The sequence below is a fragment of the Haplochromis burtoni genome, unplaced genomic scaffold, assembly GCF_018398535.1.
Source record: "Haplochromis burtoni strain Fernald_Lab_line unplaced genomic scaffold, NCSU_Asbu1 Contig_51, whole genome shotgun sequence".
Classification (NCBI taxonomy): domain Eukaryota; kingdom Metazoa; phylum Chordata; class Actinopteri; order Cichliformes; family Cichlidae; genus Haplochromis; species Haplochromis burtoni.
Window position 1 is genome coordinate 2,572,279 of NW_024582412.1, and position 24,740 is coordinate 2,597,018.

The following is a 24,740-nucleotide window of genomic DNA, read 5'->3' on the forward strand; positions in this document are numbered from 1 at the left end:
GTCATGTTTTTCCCGATTTTCAGAAACCCTGACTGCGAGGTGGAGATCACTGAGATTTGAACTCATCTGAGATTCTTAGTAGATGCACCTACGGCACCAATTTGACATTGATGCATTCACAAACTTAGGTGTCCACGTCCCCTGACCTTTGACCCAGCAGGGTGACAACAATGTCCCATCAATTTTCTATGGTAGAGAAGTAAAGAAACTGATTCAAAATTAGCTAATAGAAATCTTAATTTCCTAAAGTCTAACTTTAGGTAGGCCTACTTACTGGCTGTGTGAAGAAACACAAAGTTCTCTTTTTATGAAACATCAAGAATTTGTACGATCAAAGTTTGAAATCATCATTTATGTGACTTTAACTGGAAGAGTATAAACAGCTTAAGGTATGCATTTACAAACAGAAGTAAATACTTTACAGGACTGAGCATGAACACATAATTTCAAATGTATGAAAGTGCATCATTCAAAGCAGAGTAACTCCTGTCAGTCTACAGTGAATGGACCCCATTCCATGTCAGCACGTCCCAGCCTATGGCCTCAACCCAGCCTTTGGAAACCGCTCCTCTCATGGTTGTGTAGGTCTATAGAGTTCTAATTAGCTGCATTCACAAACAGCACCAGGCTCATCAAAATGCCGAGGCCTGCAGAAAGCCACAGCAGGGGTGAGCAGAGCGCGCGCGCACGTGTTTGTACACGAGGATATTTAGATGTGTGTGTATGGGAAACACAGTGTGATTTGTATAGTAGGGTAAGCGTATGCGCGTGTGACTCCACGGTGTGTTCCTGTATCAAAAGAAAAAGAAAAAAAACAACAACAATCCTAACATGAAGATACACTTTGAGGCAGCAAACCTAAGGCCTAAAAAACGCTACAAATTCACTTTTTTTTTCTTTTGCCAAAAATCGTAACATTTGTCGTCCTCCCTCGCATTTGTATGCACGGCACAGGAGCAAACAACATCACCGAAACCGCGGAGCACAAACAACAACAACCACACAACGAAGCAGTAAACAAAGAAGATGCCTCGCCATCTCTCTGTATTCCAGCCAACTAACAAAATGGCTTCCGAACGCCGTTTAGAGGCAAATAACAGGAGCGGGAGCAACAGAAAGGATCCGGCTGTTTTCTGTGAAGACCTTCCAGAAAAGACTTTAAACAGAAAGTATCCTACTGGTATGGTGGCTGAAGGCTGATTAATAAACACTGCAGATGCTGCCGAACATACACCAGACATACCGCAATGCAATCCTGTGAAACACATGAGGAAAATGCACCCAAACATACAATGTGATCTCAAAGCAAAGAACGATGCATCCAACCACAGAGGTGGCAAAAGGTGGAGAGTGTGTGCTTATTAACATGAATGCACCTCACTGAGTAATGCAAATTTGTTTTACGTACCCATTGCAAATGTTATCAACATACAGTATAAGATGCACAGGACAGCATCTGCCTTCTTTTTTCATTCTTTCACTTCATTGGCTGAACCAGAACAGAAGCATAGCAGGCACTTCCAAGGATACTATTACAGTTAATTACAGCACCTCAGTAACATTATTTTTCATGAAGATAACTGATAAAATCATGGAGCAAATATGTTTTTACATATGTGCATGTCAGCCTATGTGATCAAAAGTCTCAACCATTCCAAAGGCTGAAGCTGTTTCAAAACTGCTAAACAAAAAAAGAGAAGAAGAGTAATGCTGAAGAAGATGTCTGGTAACAAAAATAATACCTTTGCTAATTTAACAGGGTAATGGCTAACCACAAAGGAGCAGAAATGAATGGATGAATCATTTTCATGGAAAACAGCTACAGTACAAGTTTATTGCCCTAATCTGCTTTCAGTCTTAGATCTGGCCAGAATGGGTCTTAGATATCCCCAGGAGGCAATTTCAATAAGTGGATTTCAGCCCTTTCTGAATATATCTTGGATACATTAAGACCACCCGTCCATCTATCTATCTATCTATCTATCTATCTATCTATCTATCTATCTTTCTACTTTTCATTAGCAGAAAGAGCTAGACAAGAGGGCAACAGTCCACGCAAAGATAGCCAGACCTCCTTTGGACCTGATCACCTCCTCCTCTTCTGGTGGTACACCGAGGTATTCCTGCGACAGATCAGGCCCAGGGTCTCCTCATGGTTGGACGTACCTGAAACATCTCACCTAGGAGCCCAGGAGGCATCCTGCTCAGATGTCCGTATCTCTAAGGGTCATCCCAGACACACATTGAAAAAAGCTCACTTTTCATACAATGGGTGGGGTACCAATGTAGATTGCCAGTAAATCAAGAACTTTGACTTCATGCTCAGCTCAGAAAGGATCCAATCCAATAATCTCCAGCTCCATTCTTCCCATACATATGAAAAAACAAACAAACAAGCAATCCTGAATACAAAAAAACAAAAAGCAAAACAGATATAATAAGAACCAAGTGACAAATTCAATAAATGAGTGAAAACTGACATGCCGCTGAACAAGTATCAGCTAATGATGACTATGACGTCACGGTGTTTACATTCTCTGGACTATACTTACACTGTAATCTCTAACTTAAAATGCTAAGCTGGCTAACTGTGGCCATGCCCCCCAAAAGACACAACCTACAGCTAACACAATGTGAGAAGTCATATGTAACAGTGGTAAAACTGGCAAACTGGGACAGAATACACAATATTTTGCTTTTTCAATTTTCTCTTTTAATTCTGCACCTCACTAAAGTCAAGTTGACAGTCGATCAAGTCCAGAGTTATTAGCATGGGGACATTTAAACGAATATACTAAATTAAAGTAGGCCGTGTTGGTCCAGCAGTTTTACTGTTGTCTTCTTTTAGTAATGCTGAGCTCTAAGATGCATGGCATACGCTGCTTTGAAGCATCTAATAAACCTTTGTGGAAGGACTGAGACTGATTATTGTTCCAAATAAATGAGTCTCTGCGTGGAGGTTGATATTCCTGACTGCCTGTCATCAGCGGATCACCATAAATCTAAGAGGCTGAATTAACTTTAGGATGACAGAATAGTATTACTACTTAATCAAAACCTTAGCACTACTTTAACATAAATCAACTGCTAACTTAACGGTTCAGTTAACACATTTTTTTGCATAATTTAATTTCGCCAGTTTTCTGGTTTAACTCCTTGAAAATTCAACTCTGTGATAAGTGCAATAGCTGAGCAGTGCTACAAGGTGATGCTTCTTTCATTTTTTTTATTTTTTTTTTTGTGTCGGGGAATAGTGGAGAGGTTTACACACTAGAAAATGTAGCTGTGGTGACCTGGCATTTTATGGCTGATGTTCAGTACAGGTAAATGTGTGGAAGTGTGCCAGCGTGGAAGTCCACATTCCCTAGGTCAGCATGGTGTTACTAGCACCATACAAGTTGCAGGTTGTGCAACTGATCATTTAATAAACATGTGTTATCACCTCATGCTTTTTCATGTAGTGGCTAAAAGGTATCTATCGATCAGTTTGAAACAAAAAAGTAATGGGTGGTTTGTATTTACTTCTCTGAGCGTATATATGCAGGGGGTTAGGGATGATGCACAGCAGACACATCACTGAGGATATATTGGCAGTCGCCCATTACTGAACTGACGCTGGCTGAGTGAAAAACTTTTAAATAACACCCAACCCTCTGAAGTACTTCCTACTAAGAATATAACTGCCTGGCTGGATGAATGAATCAATAACATGACATACCTAAAGACTCACTGACTCACTCTCTGACCAGTTTACAACCTCGCTGATGCACTCAGTGACTGTGTGCCATATTTAATCACTGACCTGCTGAATGAATGAAACACAGACTCCTTAACAAAACTGAATAAATGGTTGATTGAATGAATTAAAACACTTTATCAGACTGAACTGAGGGTAAAAGCCAGACACAACATTATGAATCAGCATTATCAATATCCACATTTTCAAGTTGGAGCCACCACATTCCACCGCTGACGAAGCCAAACCGTGCCTGTTTGACACAAACACTACCAGCGCGTAGCAAAACAAAGCAAACTGATCTCCACAACACAGGAAGGAAAGAACGACTGCGGCAAATCAGAAAAACAGGAAGTGTCCTTCAGGAATGAACCTGAGCAGCTGAAACACAGATGGGACCCCCCTCCCAAAAAAGTCAGAAAAATTACATCACCGTTTATCCAAGATTGGCATTCATATACTTATATAATGTGAAATAAAGCGGCAATAAAAATAAAATTCAATATTGTGAGTTAACTCGAGAATTATCTACTTCCTCTTTTTTGAATAATGTTAAAAACAACAATGTCCCCGGATTCAAGAAACTGGGTGATTTGTTTTTTGTTGTTTAAATAAAATACATAATACGGAGACCATTTTTCTACAAACAATGTAGGAAAGTATTATGAGACAGATTTAAGCATATTCAAAGTCATATAATCAAACCAAGCAATGTTATTGTTTGTACACAATAGGAGTAATGTAAAAATATAAACAGTATGAGTAAGCTGTGTTCTTAAATCGTCAAACCAAATCTCATTTGGCTTTCAAGTCCGCTTGAAATATAAAGTAACCCACAATGCAACACAGCATAAAAACCAAAAACTGCATATCCACGTATTGAACACTGTTACCCACATTAGAAAATTCAAACAGCAAACAAAGCAGCAGTGAGCAGGTGTAAGAGGAAGGAGAGGAGGAGGCTGAGGAAAAGAGCAGAAGAAGAAGGAGAAAAAGAAGAAAAAGAAGATGATGAAGTGAGGGAGGAAAAAAAAAAAAGAGAAAGCTGACGTACTTGAGCCGGAGAAATGTCCGCTCCCCAGGGAGGTTGGCCCGTTCTTTCCACTGCTAACAGGAGGGGAAAACATCTACAAGACAAACAGAGTGCACATTACCTCCGAGAGCACTGACACTGCACACAGCAAGACACATCTCTACAGAAACGTCAATGCAGCTACATGTGAAAAGCTTCATTCCAAAACGCCAATCCAACATTTGGCTGAGAGCTGTCAGCCCCTCATCTCATTATGGTCTTATTAGGAAATGTCATAAATTTAATGGTAACATGTACTCACCCCCCCCCCTTTTTTTTTTCTCCATAGGGTATACTGTCTGTTTTTTAAATGCATGATGTCTTGTTTTGGAAGGAATCTTTGTGTGGATGTTACCAAGGAAAGTGTCCAAAGTAACTAGGGCTGGGTGTTGGTTGATTTAATACTAATAAGATACATCTGTTCAAGTGCCAAACACTTGACTTTGAGAAATGCCCCATTTGTTTTTCAAGAAGCCAAAGTTGTCACAGAAGTTCTCATTGCTATACAAGAACTTCAGGAACTCTGTAAGGAAAATTAAACCAATGTATGCATCTTTCCAAGAATTTTATGCCGTTTGTTTTGTTTTTTAAGCAAAAAAAAAAAAGATGCAGTTTTGCAAAACAATTTTGTAACTAACTGGCATGTCCAGGGTCATATCCCAGGAGAGGTCAAGGAAGTTAAATGTCAAGATCCAAAACAATGCCAAGAAGTTTATAGTCAAGTCCCAAGTGAAGACAAACAAGTCCCAGGTCACGCATGTGCACATATGGGCAACAACACCCATATCAAGACTAACATGTCCAAGTCAAGTCCTACATCAAGACTGGCAGGTAAATCCAGGGTCATGTTTAAATCCAACAAAGGTCAAGTGTAAAGCTCCAGTGAGTCAAAAGACCCAAATCGATGCAATCATAGTCATGTCCCAAGTAAAGACAAGCAAGGTCTAAGTCCTGTCCGTGAGAAGATAAGCAAGTCCAGGGCAAGTGCACTCGAACAAATGAAAAATCATATCCCAAATCAAGAGCAATATGTTATGAATTATTTTGTGAAACGGTCGAGTCCTTCATCAAAATGTGCAAGTTCCAGGGGTCAAAGGTCATGTTCCAAAAAGTTAAAAGCCAAGTCCCAATGCAAGGTCAAAAGATCCCAGAGTTAAGATGAGTAAGGGTCAAGTCCTGCAGAGAAGATATTTCACATCATAACAAACATGTCAACAGTCCAATGTTGAGACAGGCAAGTTCCTAATCATGAGAAGATGACGTAAGTCCAACAAGTGAAAACTCAAATCCCAAATCCAGTCCTTCATCAAAACATGAAAGTTCCAAGTCATGGGAAGAGGGGAGTCCAGAAGTCAGTATCTTAAATCAAAGTTCCCACTCCAAGTCCAGATCAAGTCCCTAACGTTCAAGTCCTTTAGAGAGTAACATTTTTAAATATATAGAAATATACCATGCAAGTGTAAATTTTAGAAGAAAATTGAACTCAAAGTAATCCTGTCTTTATGCACTTTTATATAAGAAAAAATAAATTATTTGCAGTCAACCTCAGGAGAGGTACAAGAAAATGTAATGTTCTTAGGTATCGTGCTGATTGAATTTGATTGGCTGCTGTAAAATAATTAAATAATTCCAAATAAAATCATCTACAGAATGATGTCATATCCTAATTTAAAAAGGGAATCAAAGGCACTGATATTAAAAGTAAAATTCAATGTACAAGTTTTTATTTTGGAGTTTTAGTCAAGAAATCAGATTCCTGACTTTGGTCAGCACCTCTTGATGCAAGGTTTTGGCCCTTCTCTGTTTTCCACTTGATGCTATGGACACATTTAGGTCTGCACTCAATCCTAATCAGAGAATCCCAGCTCAGAGCTAAACACTGAAATGAAGACTTGGTGTTCCAAAACACTGTGGGATTATTTTTGTGAAGCGGAGAGAAATCAAATTCCTCTTTCAGCATCTGTGAAAAATAAACAGGACCACTTATATCGCCTGCTCACCTTGGTGAAAAATATGTTTTCATTCTAAAGTGTCACTTTTGCCAAATGTTGGATGGCTTATTTTGGAATGAAACACTTCATATCTACTTCATATCTGACTTAAACATATGAGATAATCATCAGAACTAGTCACCATCTGCTCTACACATCTACAGGAAAATCAAGCCCACATTAAGACAGACTGAAGCTGAATACTGATTCCTGCCGTGCTTCGAGATGAGCTACTGTAAAGCTTTACAACAGAACACTTCACGCTATCAAAGTGAGACATCTGACCCTCACAGATAACCCCTCTGGATGAACATCAGGCCCGTGTGTTGGCATGGTTGACCGCAAACACACTCCGAGCTTCACACTTACAGACGGTACAAGACTGTACTAAGTCAAGACGTTCGAGAGGCTTTTGGTTTTATTTCAGATCAACCAGAATTCTGATAAATTAAACCCTGACCCAAAGCAGCGAACACTTGATCCATCACTGTTCTTAATGCTGCTTGCTGGGCCTGGAAGTGCGTCTGCCGAACAAGGAGGTTGCTTGCTTGTGTATTCAATCTCTCTCACAGCTGCGACAAATAAAGAGGGAAAACAAGCGTTGGGGAGATAAACGATCTAACTCGGACTATTAGCGGGTCTATCGATATCCCAGTCTAACTGCTTTGAGCTGCTGGTGTCAGCTTGTGGGCGTGTAAGGACAGATGATTGAATAAATTAATGTTCAGTCTGCGTTTATAATGAGCGGAGACACATTTTAGCTGCTGCTGCCCTCCTTTGTTTGAATTTTTTTTTTCAAATTAAGACGGGCTGGTTGACATATCTTAAAAACCTGTTCAGTTTTTAAACCAGGGAAAATGCCTTTAATATTAATGCATTATCTCTTAAGGACAATAATTATTTTTCTACTTTTGTGCATAATTTAACTTCTGATTGAACTTTTCGGCATTTTGCACCTATGATATAATATCTAAACAACCTTTTATACCATTTATAATATAACCCGGCTTACTAGATATAATAGCACTATGAAGAATATTTGTATCACAGCAGCATCTCCTTGCCATTGGAATTATAAATCAATTTACTGAGTCTATTTTATTTTATTTTATTTTATTTAATCAAATATATCATATTTAAAATATTCAGTTAACCATTGTACAGGATTAAAATTTGTAAAATAATTTGAGCCTTTTATTTTGCTTCTTTTTAAATATATGCCACTATTCCCAAAGTAATTGAATATGTTGTGTGTGCCACTAAATTGGAAATTAGTCGTGATTTCCGTCGACTTTGGGCACTTCTTATTCTTCTACATGGACTTTAACGATAGTTCTGCTGTAAACATGGTAAATAGAGACCTACTTAGCTAAGAGAGTGTGTGTTCTATAATTACAATTTTTCTATAGACATATTCTGATGTGTGTATGAAGTTATTAAATCTAAAAAAAAAATGCAACAGGGGTTAACTTGTATGAGTTGATGCACAAGTTCTTATCAACATGTTGCACTCAAATAATAAAAAAGGGTAGTGCATTACAAGACACTAATGTGTAGGTTGCATGGCTCTAACAACAGATTTTCTAGCAGGCCTCAGCTGTGCATTCAGTCAGCCATGAGGCACACTATCTTCTCTTTGGCATTTAATTCCTGTAAAAATGTATATTTTATGATATATTTCTCATCAAAAATTATTTGTAGCACACTCCTGTTAAGTCACTTGCATGCACAGGCCATGGCTGTGATATTATGCTTTTACAGTATTAAAATTAATATAATAACTCACAACATTGCAGGTAAATTCTATTTGCATGTCATGCAGCATCACTGTACCCATGTCCCTAATACTATTATGATATTATGATACCATTATGTTCATGCTGCTTCTCAACGTTTCATAACCGGATTAATGTAAGTCAGTTTTTTTCCCCTCTCATCATTTAGGGGTGTTTCTGATTTTTTTCCCCCTCTTCCTCCTCCTCTTCAGACCAAAGTTGCTCCCAGAGGAGGAGAGGCGCAGAGAAAACATGGGCGAGAGCGGGGACTCTATTTCCTGTCCGTCAAGTTCACCACTCAGGCTGTTCTCTTTAAAAACACACGCACACTTTCAAACCCAATCGCGGGTTTGGACATTTAACAGCAATGCTGCAGGAATATTTACACTGCGGGGACAAAGTATGACACATTTCCCTCTCCTCGGCTGGCTGTCTAGCTGTCTGTCATGCAGGTTCATGATTCAACATCGAGCCTTTTTCTTTTTCTTTTTTTTATTTGCATGAAATATTCTGTACGAAACGGCGCAGAGTGCATGGAGCAGCCTAGAAAGTCACATAGAAAAAAGGAAAAACATTTACTAAATCCTATCATGGGTAGAAAGATAAAAAATAATAACAACAACAACAATAATCAGGCTACACATGAAGGAAAAAAATGACTTAAAATGAGATATACTACCATGGATGTTGGGAACATTTTCAAATCGCTGTTTCGCATCTATAAGACAACAAAATTACTAATGCAGCATCACAATTCTCTGCACACACAAGCAAAAAAATTAAACAACACAAAACCAACAATATGCACTGACTTTCTGCAAGTTACTCTACATAAACACACAACTTTTTGTGCAAATAGTTAAAAGACTGAGTGAAGGCTAAAATATGCAGGCTGGGCTATGTGCCGTGCAACTCATACATTAAAAATGTAAACAGTGGTGGATGTAAAGCCTACAGAACGCCTTTATTCTCCTCTACGGCTTGCTCTCACATGATACCTGTCATTTTATTCATATTAGCGATAAGAGAAGAAGGTGGATTTCCTTACCGCGCTGAAATCCAGTAAGTCACTCAGTTCCTTGTCTGTTCCCAAAGCTGCCATCCGCTGTTGATGATGCATTTTAGCAAAATCGCACGGACCTAAAACATGGAAACAAATGGAGAGACAGATAGATAGAAGAGGATGGGTAGACAGATTGATAGATGGAGAGATAGAAAGGACGGAGAGAAGAGAGGAGGAAGACCTCGGCTTTTTTGCGCACCGCTCCGCTCCCGGATCGCTTTTCCTCCACAGCGAAATAAATCCAGTAAAACAACCTCAAAGCCTCGATCGCAAATCTAGTTTTCTTTCATCCTCGGAGTAAGGGTTCAGTCCCGGGTTCCTGGTTTTGGCAGCAGGAAATAAATCGCAAGAAGAAGAAAAAAAACTGACAGGAAATAAAAGAAGGGGGGCGACAGAACGGGAGTCTTTTCGCGTGTGTTTCAGTGTTTCCCCTGCCAAACAAGTCCGACCTCCCCGCGCTAACACGCAGTTTATCCGCCGCGGCTGACTGTCAGGCTCGCATACGATATAAATAAATAACACTTTGTGTCTCAGGAAGGAAGAATATCACCTCCGAAATGTGTAGTGTTTGTTTTGCGTGTGTGTGTTTGTGTGTGTGTGTCTGTGCGTTTGTTTTGCGTCAGCGGCAGAGTCCAGGCAGGCTGAGCGCTCCTCCTGACCGGGCTGACGGTGCCCTCCGCTCGGCTGCCGGTGCTGAAGATCCCCCGGTAAGCAGGACGGATCCCATGTGCGTCTGGCACAGCTTCGGCGCGATAAATGTGATCGTGCGGCCACCTAGCTTACAGTCTCGTTTAACACCACTGAGCCGAGCGCCGAGCTGCTGCTGCCGCCGCTGCTTCAGGAGAGAGCGGAAAATCCACAGGAAAATAAATAAATCTCCAAGAAAAATCGGGTTTGTTTCGCTGATTGATTGGCGCGGTGATTGGCTAGTTTGATTTGGATTAATTGGGCTAATTGAGGAAGGAAAAGGTTATTCCTTCTTGCCCCCTCCGGAGTTTGCTAACTCTTTTGTGCTTGAATCCAGTCAAATACAACTTTTAAAAAATATAAATCTTTTAAATATGTTGTGTATTATTTAATAATAATATAGATTTAGTCTTTGTTTTTTTACAACTCATTGTATAATCACTTTTAGTGCATCTCAGTCTATGCTCATGTCCCTCCATGAATGCATGAATCTTGATGTTCTGCGTGTCTTTTCATTAGAGTTTGCAATGAAACAAGTGCAGTGTTTGACCTGTACGGTAACCCCCCTATGGGTCACCACTTAAAACTACAAGAGTACCAAAACTCTCTACTCTGGAAATACTTTGTAATTCTCTCTCTCTCTCTCCCTCTCTCTCTCTCCCTCTCTCTCTCTCTTTGTGCAGCCCACAGCCTGCAGGTATAAAATGACTGGCCTATTTCTGCAAATTACACCCTGCATGTGCGGGTTGCTCTCACAGAGAAAATGCCAGGAAAACACACACACACACACAGGTGCAGGAACAACATAAAGGCTTATTTGTTGCCCTTGCTGTTTGCCTTTTGCCAGCCCTCTACTCTCAGACAAACTAAAAGTCGCTTTATATAAAATAAGAGAAAAAAAAGAGTCACCCATTCATATGTTAAAAAAGGGTGTTGATAGGTCAAGTTGGAGATGAAGTGGACAGTAAACACACCACCGTTTTCTTAATCCACTTTTTTAAAAGTTGGCAGACATACTGGATTCTCTTTCCAGCTTTACTTTGTGTTCTTTTGTAAAGCACTGAGGAAATTACACCATAGGGTCCTCTATTAAAAGCTAATACTATGATCCTGTTTGCAGAAAGGGCCCTGCGTTAAAACGTCTTTTTTAGGTGTCGAGCAACAAGCGAGAGCCTGCTTGGCCAACCTCCACCTGTTCTGTGACCCTCAGAAAACACATCACAAGTGGGACTGAGAATTATATGATCACGTGTGTTTATAACCTTTATGTCTTTTATACATAACATTCTCCTCAAATGTCTATTGCAACAAGTTTTCCCAACTGTAATCAATGCTCCTCTCTGTGCCACCAACTAAAAGACTGATTCATAATAAGCTTTTAGTGAGTCTTTTGCATTCTTAGTAAAACAAAGTGGATTTTATGGATTTCTAGAAAAGGTTATTTAGAATAAAAAGCTTTAATTTATTTTCTTGGTAAATGATCCTAGTTTATTCTTTGTAAACTCTGTTAATCTAATACTGATGCAAAAAATATGAATAATAGTGCAGCAGGAAGAAGAGAATCAGTGGGTCCGCATGTGAAGCTATGCAATATTAAAAATGTTTAAATTCAGACACAACAGGACTGTGTAAAACATAATGCTCCCGTAACTGCTTGGTTACAGTAAGAGGAACACCTTTCTCTGCTTCCTGAGTTATAATAAAGATTTCACTCCAGATTGATTTGGTGACACCTTTGGCCAACGGAAGGAACGACAAGCTCCCTGACTGGTACAGGAAATAAGCAGTTTTCCCACTTCAGATATTAGTGGGTGATTTTAGGGCAACTTTGACCATGTTTTAACTACAGGAACTGTCCCCTTAGGACAATTAGGCTAATTACAGTGACTAGAACGAATGCATCTTGTGAAATTTGTTTTAATAATGAAGATTCAACAATGTTTCTTGACTGAGGCTGAAAAAGTTAGGCCATTTCTTTTAATGGCCACTTAAGTGTGGCTTCCAAAACATGTCAAACACATACACTCATGTAGAAAAGTCCAACTTTAGTTTTGTAGTTATGTTTACAGCCTAGCTAAAGAAGAAAGTCTAAATTATAAGGCATAACATGTGACCACCTGCCTAACATAGTATTGGTGCATCTTTTGCTGCCAAAACACAAATAGTGGATTCCACTAGGACCTGAAGGTGCTCTGTGGTATCTGGCACCAAGATGTTAGCAAAAAAATCTGTTAGGTTCTGTAAGTTGTGAGGTAGGACTTCCATGGTTCGGAAATCATTCCTGAACCATGTTTGATTTATGGCAGGACACATTACCCTACTGAGAGAGGCCGCAGCCATCAGGAAATGCCGTTTCCATAAAACTGTGTACATGGTCTGCAACAATGTTTACGTAGGTGGTGCATGTCAAAGTAACATTCACATAGTGCAACCAGGTGTTCCCTAGGTAAGTAGCGCACATGTAGCCAACCATTCATGTGAGGTAAAACAAAACATGCTACATCAGACCAGGCCACCTTGAGTTACAGTAACCCATCTGCTAGATCACACTACATTTTACAGGTAGACCTCATTTTTGGATTTAAGGCTGAGACTGTGGTAGATGTAGCAGATAGCTGTCATTGGGGCTTCTTCCATCAATCTGAGCCTTCTAATTGGATCTCTCTGTCATATTTGTGGTTTTGGTTCCCCTTGAAGCATTTCAATTAGACTTATGCGGCATAAAAACACAGCTGTAGATGCTTCTTCGACCACCTGTAACACTTGTTACAGGTGGTCGAAGAAGCTATGTGAGCTTGCTAGCTTGGCACTCCACTCAAAAATTGTCACTTATGACTGCAACAAAGCAACACGGTGGCAGCCACAACACTAATGTTGATGTTTCAGTCCAGGAAACAATGAGTGATGTCATGATGGGCCATGGACATGCATTTCTTTCGTGCATGCATCTCACCTGATGCTGAACCTAATGAATTTGTGTGCAGATGTGTGATGAAGATGTGTGATCACGTGATTGCTGCAGAAAAAAAATCCAACAGATGTCTCTAAAAGCTTTTTGCAAACCTTAGAAAACTAGTGTCTTTAGATGAGAAATCTTAGGAGACTCTTGAAATACAGCAAGTCTTCTTGTTCCCAGGATGATTATTACAACAAGTCAGTTTCTCTGATTTCTTTTTAGTATTTGTAAAGGTTTTGAATTGCAACTATACCGGATCTGATTTACTACAGAAGATACACAATAATGCTTTATATATTTTAGTCATAACTGTAACAGAAAATATTAATTTGATGCTCAGCAACCTTGTAAAAATGCCAGCATACCCAGAACAAGGATATAAAAAAGACACATTTAGCAGCTAGGTAGTTTGGAAGGTTAAACATTTATCTGAAGAGATAAACAGCATAGAAGTATGCTGCTTTGGACCAGAGCTAAAAGAAGAGTGAATTTAAGACTAACATACATCTAGTGGGCATAAACAAAACTCCGGTCGAATGCTAATGGTGAACTTTGAGTGGTGTGTTTGCTCTCCTGGTAGCCATCTCAGTTTATTTAGTGATAAAATGTCAACAATGTGTTTAGAGTTTGTTCTGCTGCCAGAATGAAAACAATGACAAATACGACAAAAAAAAGACGAGCACTCAAATGTTCAAGTTAGTCTAGTACACTTTACTACATTTGTATTACACTACTGTATATCTAATTATCACTTTTCTTTTCCCATATGGCTAACACTAAATGGAATTTGGTGACTTTCTGTGTCTTTAAAATGACACCAAGACATGGTTTAATTGGCCTCTTGCTGCTTCTCTTCCATTATCAGCGGGAAGTCACATGAAGTTCAAACAACATATTTTGGTTTTGTCTGGATGTTAACCTTGAACCACAGCAGGAACACAAAGAGTCCAGTACACATGTTGGTCAAAAGTAAGTAAAAAAAAAAAAAACTACATTTGATAGAGAAAAGTTATTCCATAATAAACTGGAAAGATATAAGAAAAAGGTTTACTCAAACTTAAACAACCACCACTGTATCTGGAGACAAGCCACAGATTAAAAACATCAAACTGCTGAAAATCGCTGTAAAGTTTTGAGTACAACGAGCAAGGTTATAGAGCAGTCGTGATGAAAAGAAACAATGTTGCCTAATGGTGCAAAGGATGAACTTAACAGCGGTTTTGTGTCTTCGATTCCAGTGTTTTCTTTTTTTTGACCCGTCCATTTCTCCAACTACACCTTTTATATCATTGTCCTTCCTTCCCATCACAATCATTATTACCACTAGAGGACTAAAGTTGCGTTACATTCTTCTTTTCATTTATAGTAATGGGCATTATTATAAAAATATAAGATGTAAACATGCTAGATTTTAGCAAACCTTCTATTTCTCATGCACACTTGCTGGGCAGGTTACATAAAACGCTATGATATAGAAAAACATACAAAAAAACACACACAAAGAACCAGAACAAACAATACAACAAGGTGAGTAAAAAGTCATCACAGACCTGGTTTACCATAAGCCATTTTCTCATATGTGCCCTAAAAGTCACAGGCCCACCATCAGTCCCTTGTTTAATAAATTCAACAAAATTCAACCTCCCCCCCATAACTATAGCTCGTATAGACAACAACAGCAACAGAACAGATGTAAAGATTGTAGCTGAAAGCTTCACTGGCATTCACCCTGGCATCATGTAAGCTGGCTCGCTGTCATGGCTCACTGAAACTAATTTAAAGAAAAAATGAAGTTGTTCTAAAACTCCCTGGTGAGGTTTTTTTTTCTTTTTCAACAGGTCTTTTCAATTTTTTTCCTCAGGTTTTGGCCTTTGTCCAAGAACTAAAACTGACTTCTCTGCCAAGAAAGTGTAGCCTGTTGTAAAAGGAAATAAAGGAGAAATTTCATGTAACTGACAAATGAAAAAGAGGCAACAGGAACAATGAGAATTAACTATTCACCGAAAAAGTTTGGAGATGTTTTGAGTTGAAGGCATCTCTCAAAATCGTCTCCTTCTGAAATTGTTGTAACCAGCTTGTCATAAAATTAAACATTTTGGGAAAGCCAAAGTGAACTACAACACAGGCGGCGAACCATATTTTATTACATTTATTTGGCTTAAAATAGACATCTGTGCTAACCTCAGTCCTTTTTTAGAGTACAAACATATCACCATCAATAAGTAGCTCTAGATGATGCGGCTACTGATGAAGAGAAGCTTCTGCACATCATCTACAGTTAGGTTGTGAGTTTCAAGATATAATTCAGTTGGTGAATGCAGTTTCTACAGGAGGCCGATGATTTGTCTAACTGACTGCTTTCACACTATACATACTGTATTTATGGCCATGTTGTAAACACAAAAGAAATATGAAAGCAGATCTAAATACTTACACTGATGTCACATCATTTCTAATGAAATGAAACACTGAGCTGTTTATTTGCTCTTTCAACCTGTCTGCCTGCTAACTGCTATATCAGTAGTTTTGTCCTCAACTTTATTCCAGACAAATTGGATTTACATCTTACAATTTTGCACCTTCAATAATTTTACCCATAGGGTGATTTCTTTGGAGTTTCAAGAACGTTTTCTGCACAAAAATGAGATTCCTGAATATGCATCGTGTAATCCGTGAAAGTCAAAAATTAAACCTGATTTAAAATTGGCTGATCTTCCCTTCAAAGCCGCCTCACCATGCACGTCTAGACTGCTTCTGGATTTACTGGAGGTCCTGGAAGTCATATTTTGACCAACTGCACTGACCTCATACTCAGGCAGAAAGCAAAACTGAAACGGCTTCTGTGTCAAACTGAAATTTAAAATTTCATGATGAGGATACTCAGTGGTAATGACAGCTGGTCTCTCACTGTGACCAAACAGTACCTTTAAGTGGAAGAATCTGCGATTTACACTTCTGAATGGGGCTCAATCAGGTCAGAAGTGTGCTTTCCATTTAGTTTTTTTTTTTTTTAACATTCATAGATTGCAAATTGATCTCCCAAGATCAGACCATCAGCATTGAGTTCTACCTAACATACTGTAGTGTCTGAATGACAGCATTCACAGAACAGCCTGAGTTTGTTGAGTGTGCCATTGTGCACGGATGTCTTTTGGGCCACATCAACACAATCATCACCTTGCTCATGAGTTTTGTCTCTTTGTGGTTTTATCCTCTTCCTCTAAATACAATTAAAGTTGAAAGGTCAGAACATGGACAGAATGGAACATCTAGTGTTCACAAAAAAAATAGTTGGATAGTTGGAGATGAGGATGAAATGCAACAAATGCTGCAGGCTTCAAACAGGGTAAATGAGTCCAGTAGCTTAGCAGCTTCTGGCAACTTATTCAGCAGTAACAGACTGAAGGTTTTACATGTACTGCGTCATAAAATGTGAATACCAGGTAATGCAGCCATATTTGATGTCGCTAGCTTTGCTGATCGTGTTTCTAAATATACTACAAGGATGAATAAAGACTGAGAGAAAGATACAAGGATATAAAAAAATATGCAGTGATGGTGGTCAAGAAAATAGCTGAGCTGATTCATTGGGAGGAAACTAATGCTTTAAACATACACACATGTTCACACACACAAGCACACACTCCTGCAGGGAAGCTGTGCATGTAGACACACATACGGACAACAGGCACGCAATCACACGCATATTCTCACTCGTGCACAAACAAACTCACACACAGATACACACACCCATGCAGCCCCTCTGTGGTCTCTAACTGTGTGTTTTTGCCAAACACCTGTGTAATCGTACAGCTGTGGAGAATGCTGGGAAAGGACCGGGGGAACTGAACACCACACAGCTAATACCCTTTGATTCCACCCGGATCACTGTGTGTAAGTGTGTGCGCAAGAGTGTGAGTGCTTTTGGAGATGGGAGAGAGAGGGAAGGAAAACGAGTAGATGAGTGCTGGCTCAAGTTTGTTTTGTGTGTTCATTTTCTTTTCTTTTCAGTTTTTCTTTTTTTGGTTTGTGTGTCTTTGTGTAATCAGTCCCCACTATCAGCATTCTGGAACATTCCTCAATCCTCCTCCTCCTCCTCGTCTTCCTGTTGAACTCATCGAACGCCCTCTTCCTAAAAAAACCCCACTCAAACCATCCACCGCGCAGAAAGAAGATGCTTCTTTTTTGTCTTTTCTTTGGTTTGTTGTAATTCTTGATTTGACGGCCTGAGAAATTATGTAACCGCTCTTGCTGTCTTCTTTTTTTTTTTCAGTTTACCCCATACTAAACTCTTTCAAATATTACATTTAAATTTACAATAAAACAAGCTAAATCATGAAACTGAGTAATGAGTAATCACACCCCTAACTGTAGGCGACCGTGGCTCAGGTGTTAGTGTTGGTTCCACACTAATCAGCCTCCCCAGATTCCTCTTGAGCAGATACCGAATGCATAGTTGTTCCCAACAGCAGGTGAACACCTTGCCTTTTAGAAAATATCATATAAGATCCCAGTCACAAAGACGTAGAGACCCATCATCGGAGAGAAATGTGTATTCACCAAGTGTTGCCTGGTGGTTTCCGGAGGTAAAAAAGTGGTGAAATTAGTAAAAAGTAGGGTTCTGCACTAAAAAAAAACCTCCTTGTGATTGTTTTGGTCACAAGCAGATTGTCACAGTTGTCCAAAGTTTAATAGAAGACACAGAATTGACTGCAAACAGTTGCCAAGTTCTTAATGAGCATTAGTGACATTTGAAAGTGAAAGTTGTGCTATACCACTGCATTTTCAAAGGTTGCAACTTTTATTTTGATGATGGATGATAAATTTCTGTAGAGTCTGTGTTCATGGTTTACATCACACTTTCCACTGCCGAGCTGTTGGTGAATGTGTGCAAGCAAGTTGGTGTCTTGCAAGGCCTGTGTGGGGCTTTAGCAATCAATTTTCCTGTGGCCTCCAGCAACCACTCGCCAACTGGTAGTGGAGTATACGGTGGTTTTTGAATTACATTTCTTTGCAGCCATTCAGAGGTGGACTTTTATGTTCGGGGTCATTGTGTGAGTTTCAGTTTACAAACTGATGATCTGCAAGTTTTCTTCCGGATTTTCTGTCATAGACCAGAATGTTCTTCCGATCCATAAAACACTCTTTGGGGTCAGTGGTGCTTTGAAAAAAGAAGAGGATCTGTTTACTCATAATATTCTTATGAGTAAACAGTGATTTTGATTCTCATGGATGCCGATGTTGCCCAGTATCTTTCATATATTAAAATCATGAACAGCGACCCTCACTGAGATAAGGCACCTTCAATGTTTTTCTTGCAACATTTGTGGCTTCTTGGATGAGTCATCATGGTGCTCTGGGATAAATCTTTGACTGTCAGCCATGTCCAGGAAGGTTAACTAATTCTCCATTTGAAGATAATATCTCTCAGTGGGGATTTGTGGACTCCCAGAGCCCTGAAAAGCTTTTAACCCTTCCAAAACTGAAGTATTTCTTTTTGTCACTCATCTACTGATGCGATGTTTTATCAAAAACATTGCATCTGAAAATGGTGAAAATAAGTTATATATGACTGACCTGCATGTCTCTAGTCCAGAAACCAGTTATCAGTACAGACTGATAGATTATGAATTGAGTAACTAAGGTATAAACCGAATTTATATTACCGAATTTCCCAGAGGAACCCACCCGAGGGATTAATAAAGTTCTATCTTATCTTATCTTATCTTAAAATCCTTTTTTCCACACAGGCAAAATATTATCATTTAAAATTTGTATTTTGTGTTTACTGAATATATTCTATGCACCACTGAATGGCTGACTGTTGCACAGGAGGAAAATAGGAAAAGTTATTAAGTGGAACTCAAACACACTGTCTCAATTACTGCAAGAATATTTGATTGCAACATTTCTGTCAGCAGTAAGTGAGGCAGCCAGCAGGAGCTCCACCTAATAGTATTTATTCACGTTACCTTTGTTTGACATCAGTTTTTATTTGAAGATTTGACCATCTGGTGTCCAGTTTCCAGTCATCACTTGCTATCAGCCCTCCATTCTCTAGTTACGTTAATCACCTCATTCAGTTTGCCGTTTAACCCTGCTGAATAGAAGTAATTGGTTGGTGTGTTTTCAGGTGAGAATAACAACAAAAGTCCCCATCAGGAGCCCAGCAGCATGGTGGCAGCAAAAGATCACAGTCCTTTCACAATTTTAAGGACACACTGCAAAGTTACATTTGCTTTGCAATGTGTCCTTTAGTTTGATATACAACAAACCCCAAGAAAAATATGAGAGCACATCCATCCATCCATTTTCTTAACTGCTTTTGCAGCTTAGGGTCACAGGGGAAGGTGAAGCCAATCCCAATTTTCACAGAGAGAGAGAGTTGGACAGTCAGTCTATCTAAAGGCTAACAGAGGGAGACAGGAAGCCATGCACTTCTACAACCACACCTATGACCAATTTAGGATCACTTATTAACCTAGCCTTGCAGGTCTTTGGACTCTAGGAGGAAAACTGCACTTGAAAATCCATACAGGCAAAGGGTGCCCGCGCCAGCTCCAAACAAAAAGTGCCCGGCTGACCAGAACCTAAATACACTAATATGCTACACACTAAGAATTGACCCACCCACCCATCCATCCATCCATCATCAACCCTTTATCCAGTTCAGGATCTGGATTCTATCCCAGCTGTTATGGGAGTGAAAGGTGAGGTACACCAGCCCATCACAGAGCTTTAATAGTTACAAAAGTTCAGTTATTTTCAGTTATTTTCTATTATTTAGTCCACATGAAGAAAATTACATTACAACCCAATCATAACTCTCCATCTACTCAGCATTACAAGGATTCCCTGAAAAATTATAGAATTTTTCAAAAGCTTTGAAAGTACAGGCTGCGACATCCTTTTAATCATAGCGTGCTTCTATTGCTGCAATGGGAGGGTGGGTATTTGTGCTTTATAAACTTCAATTTGCTTCAATTTAGCCACTAACCACTGCACTACATTTTAATTGTCATCGTTACTGTACCCACACAGACTGTTGAAGACGCAGTTGCAACATGATGAGCAGGATTCCATGTGGGTTTTTATGAGGTTTTTATTCTGCTGAAGTTTAAGTAATGGGCTACACATTTCCAATCTTCACATCTGACTGCAGTGTGGCTGTGCAGCCCCACCTGCTCGCTCGGGGTGAGGTGACAATTATTAACAGCTCAAGACCTAAAGAGTAACTAAGTTCTTTTCATTTGGAGAAACTCAGCGCATGTCAGATCTCAGATGTTTAAACACCTCCCCTGCAGAATTCTTGATCTGCTTAACAGTGTGAGGGTGGATGTTTCTGTGAGTGTGTGTGTGTCTGCGTGTGAGTGTGCGTGTGTGTGATATCCCTGGCCAGGGTGTTTTTTGGGATAAGGAGGCGGGTGCCAAGCAGATGGTAGCAGTGGTTTACACAGGTGTCTGCAGTATGTATTTACTGTATGTGTGTGTAAGTGAGTGAGTATGAGGGGAAAGAGTGAAAGGAGGGGGAAAAAGCAGCCGGGGTGAAGTTCAGGCCACTTCCTTCTGTTTATAAAGTAAAGTTGTTCTTTAAGCAAGCACAGCTTCATTCAGCCATAGAAAAAAAGAGAAAAAAATCTGGAAAGTCAAAGACGTGCCTGTTAGCCACCTAAAACGCTCCTACCGTTGGGCCATTTGGAAAGGATGGATGAAAGCATAATTATAAAAAATGGAAGTACAGAAAGTGACTACAGGATTTTCTTTTAGGTTTGTTACTTAAACCAAAGTAATTTGATTATAATTTCACTCATTACTGACATTTTATTTTTTTCTTTATACGTTTAAGGACTTCAGATATTTCAAATGATTTGTTAAAAAAATCATATATCAGTACATTTTCGAAAGAAATCAAGACTGAAGTAATATTTATGTCAATGAACTTGAAGGTATACATGAACTTAATTAATATAAAAAGCATGTGTGGCAAACAAAATATTTGTATACTTGTCTAGCCTTACGGACCACTTATAGTCCTTCAGACTACAAATCACAATTTCCCCATGCATTAACAAAGCACTTTATTCTATGAACTGTTAAAGTTTATGTCATCTATTTGATGCATGCCACTTAGTTTTTTGTCCCCCACAGAATCACCCATAACCCTAACATGTATTAGATTTCCAGGGGAAGCTGGAGTCAGCCACAAAGAGAAATGGCTAATTCAAAACCGAAATGTTGAGGCAACAAGGAGATGTGAACTTTCTTGCTGTCAAAGCACCAGTATGAACACCTCCCATGATTTGCAAGGTTAAATTACTTTTTTGCCAGTGGAGTCTGGTGGATTGCATTGTCTGCAGCTTCTTTCTGAAACAGCTCTCTGTCATTCCAAACAAAGAGTACAAAGCAACATTTTTGGTGCCAAAGTATGTTTTGCTACTGTCCCCTTTCACAGCTACTCACTGCTTTAGTTTCTTTCCTGGCTGGCGACGTAGCAGTAACATTATAGATGGTGAGCAAAAATGGATAAAGAGAAGGTTCTTTTGAACGCCAAGTTTGATTTTAAAGTTCTGCCAGATGGTTCTCTTGAGAAGACCAAAATCATTTGTATTTACTGTTGATGTGAACTGAGTTACCACCCTAGTACGTCCCATCTTAAATACCACTTGCTAACCAAGTACACAGCTGATGCAGAGCTGCATAGCTTTCAAAGGAGACGCTGAGAAATTCTACAAGCAACAAACTTTCAACAGCCAAAGCTAAATGGGTGGCTACAGCTTGCAGACCGATTAACATTGTGGAGGATGAGGGGCTGCTTAAAATAATTCACATAGCATCCAACGACTGCATGATTTGCCTTTGAGAGCCACCAAGACACACAACTTGTATGAAGACAAGAAAGCCAAAGTGGAGGAGGCTTTAGGGCAGAACAACACGGTTGCACTCACCAGAGATTATTAGACTTCACTAAGTAATCGCAGTCGCCTCGGGGTAACAGCACATTATTTTGCACCACAGTGGAAACTTGGGTCAATGCTTTGACTGTTATGAAGACAGCGGAGAGGCACTTCGCTAACAAGCTGCCCTAACATCTGAAAATGTCAAAATGCTTGTCTGTCTGAGCAACTGGTTCAGTGCAAAGAAACAAAAGTACTGTATGTGCTGTATGCTATAGTTCTTTTCTTTCTCCTTTGTGGTGTTTTAGTGTTCATGTCTTGTTACGAAAAAAGAAGAAGGAAGAAGGTTGGGTTGCTCAGCCTCTGCTGAATACAACAGCAGAGCAAAGAGACAGAAGTATGGTCAAACTGGTATATTCTAAGACACTGGAAGTATAAGCTATAGCCTGACTGCACTTTATAGTCCTAGTTATGTAGTGTGCTCTCCACAGTTACAGTGGGGCAAAAAAGTATTTAGTCAGCCACCGATTGTGCAAGTTCCCCCACTTAAAATGATGACAGAGGTCAGTAATTTGCACCAGAGGTACACTTCAACTGTGAGAGACAGAATGTGAAAAAAAAAATCCATGAATTCACATGGTAGGATTTGTAAAGAATTTATTCGTAAATTAGGGTGGAAAATAAGTATTTGGTCACCTCAAACATGGAAAATCTCTGGCTCTCACAGACCTGTAACGTCTTCTGTAAGAAGCTTTTCTGTCCCCCACTCGTTACCTGTATGAATGGCACCTGTTTGAACTCATCATCTGTATAAAAGACACCTGTCCACAGCCTCAAACAGTCATCCAAACTAATTTACGAATAAATTCTTTACAAATCCTACCATGTGAATTCATGGATTTTTTTTTTCACATTCTGTCTCTCACAGTTGAAGTGTACCTCTGGTGCAAATTACTGACCTCTGTCATCATTTTAAGTGGGGGAACTTGCACAATCGGTGGCTGACTAAATACTTTTTTGCCCCACTGTACATGTAGCCATTCTTGTATTTGCTGGTTTGTGTTGTTGTGTTTGCACATTTCTGTTGCTTGTGGGCTCGCACACAAGAATTTCACTCGCATGTGCTGTGCCAGTGTGCCTGCACATGCGATGTGACAATAAAAGTGATTTGATTTGATTTGATTTGATTTGATATTTTTTATTTGTGTTTGTGGCTCCATGTTTTGATCCCACTTAGAAGCTAATGTATCTAATGGTAAATTAGACAGTTACATTCTGTGGGAGTATACAAAAGTGTCCTTTCAGCATATTTTTAAGCACTCCTTTGAGGTGTTTTTCAAGATTATTCTTTATGGTATTTTTCATTGTTTTGGAACAAAAATAAACATATCTTTGTATAAAGCAAGTATATTTGTCATCTCCAGTGTATTAGAAAAATGAAAAGTATCCCATTAAAGTACTTTTAGAACAGATTTAAAAACGTTGTAATCAATTTGGGATGAATCGTAAGTTAACTATTGATAAGTATGTAATTAATAACGATTCAATTATTTAATCACAATTAATCGCATACTTTAATCACAATAATTGAGAGGATCCTGAGTAGCTGCATCACTATCTGGTACGGTGACTGCACTCTATCAGATCGCAATACCCTACAACGGATAGTGAGCTGAGAAGATCATCGGAGCCCTCCATCATAGACACCTATCACACCCACTGCATCTGCAAAGCCACCAGCGTTGTGGAGGACCCCACGCACCCCTCACACACACTTTGTTGCCTTCTGGCAAGAGGTACCAGAGCACGTGGGCCCTCACTGCTTCCCCCAAGCCATCAGACTCCTGAACACTGGACTCACACACACACACACACACACACACACACACACACACACACCGTCATACATCAAGTGACTATTTGCACAATGCTCAGTCTTTTGCACAACCCACTGTCATTGTTGCACTTTTCTATTGCACAGACACAAGACACTGTTGCGTCTTGTGTCTGTCGTTCAGTTCTGTGTGGTGTCTTTGTTTTGTTTTTTTGCAATTTTTGCACACTTGTACTTTATGTAGTCCTGTCTTGATTGTCTGTTATATGTCATTTGTAGCACCATGGTCTTGGAGGAACGTTGTCTCGATTCACTGTGTACTGTACACATGGTTGGAATGACAATAAAGCCACTTGACTTGACTAATCGATTGACGGCTCTAGTTTTAACCTTCAATTCTTTTACTTCCTGCCCTTGTCTCCATCCTTCCTTTGAAGTTGCCTGCCCTGCTATGAGTTGTCTCCTGCTGTCGTTAGTTCAACCTGTTCCTAATTTGCTCCCTCTGTGCTTGTCCTCCTTCTGGGTTCTGCATTTAGATCTATATCTGAGATTCGCAAAGTAGCAGCCAAAGATTTTAATATTTTCCTACATCATGTTTGGACTCAAAAATAAGAAAACAAATGTGTTAATACTAACAGTCTGTGTTAGCAGCAGTGTTGGTCAAGTTACTTGAAAAAAGTAATCTGCAACTAATTACTGATTACTTCCCCAAAAAGTAATCTCATTACTTTA

The 24,740-nt window shown here is 39.4% G+C and overlaps 1 protein-coding gene across 8 annotated transcripts in view; it reads right to left on the minus strand.

The window, feature by feature from the left end:
* Positions 1-10,681, minus strand: part of LOC102293637 (transcription factor 4) — a 264,311-nt gene extending 253,630 nt beyond the window's left edge. Inside the window, exons 1-4 of one of the 8 annotated variants that reach the window (XM_014333381.2) lie at positions 9,819-10,679; positions 9,623-9,714; positions 9,254-9,292; positions 4,791-4,863 (exon numbers count right to left, since the gene is read on the minus strand). In XM_014333381.2, coding sequence (XP_014188867.1) covers positions 4,791-4,863; positions 9,254-9,292; positions 9,623-9,694 — 184 coding nt within the window. In that variant the 5' untranslated portion in view covers positions 9,695-9,714; positions 9,819-10,679. Of the gene's footprint in view, positions 1-4,790; positions 4,864-9,253; positions 9,293-9,622 lie in introns of all 8 variants that reach the window. The other 7 variants (XM_042220594.1, XM_042220593.1, XM_014333383.2 and 4 more) reach the window with 7 other exon arrangements.
* Between the last annotated feature and the right edge of the window lie 14,059 nt (positions 10,682-24,740).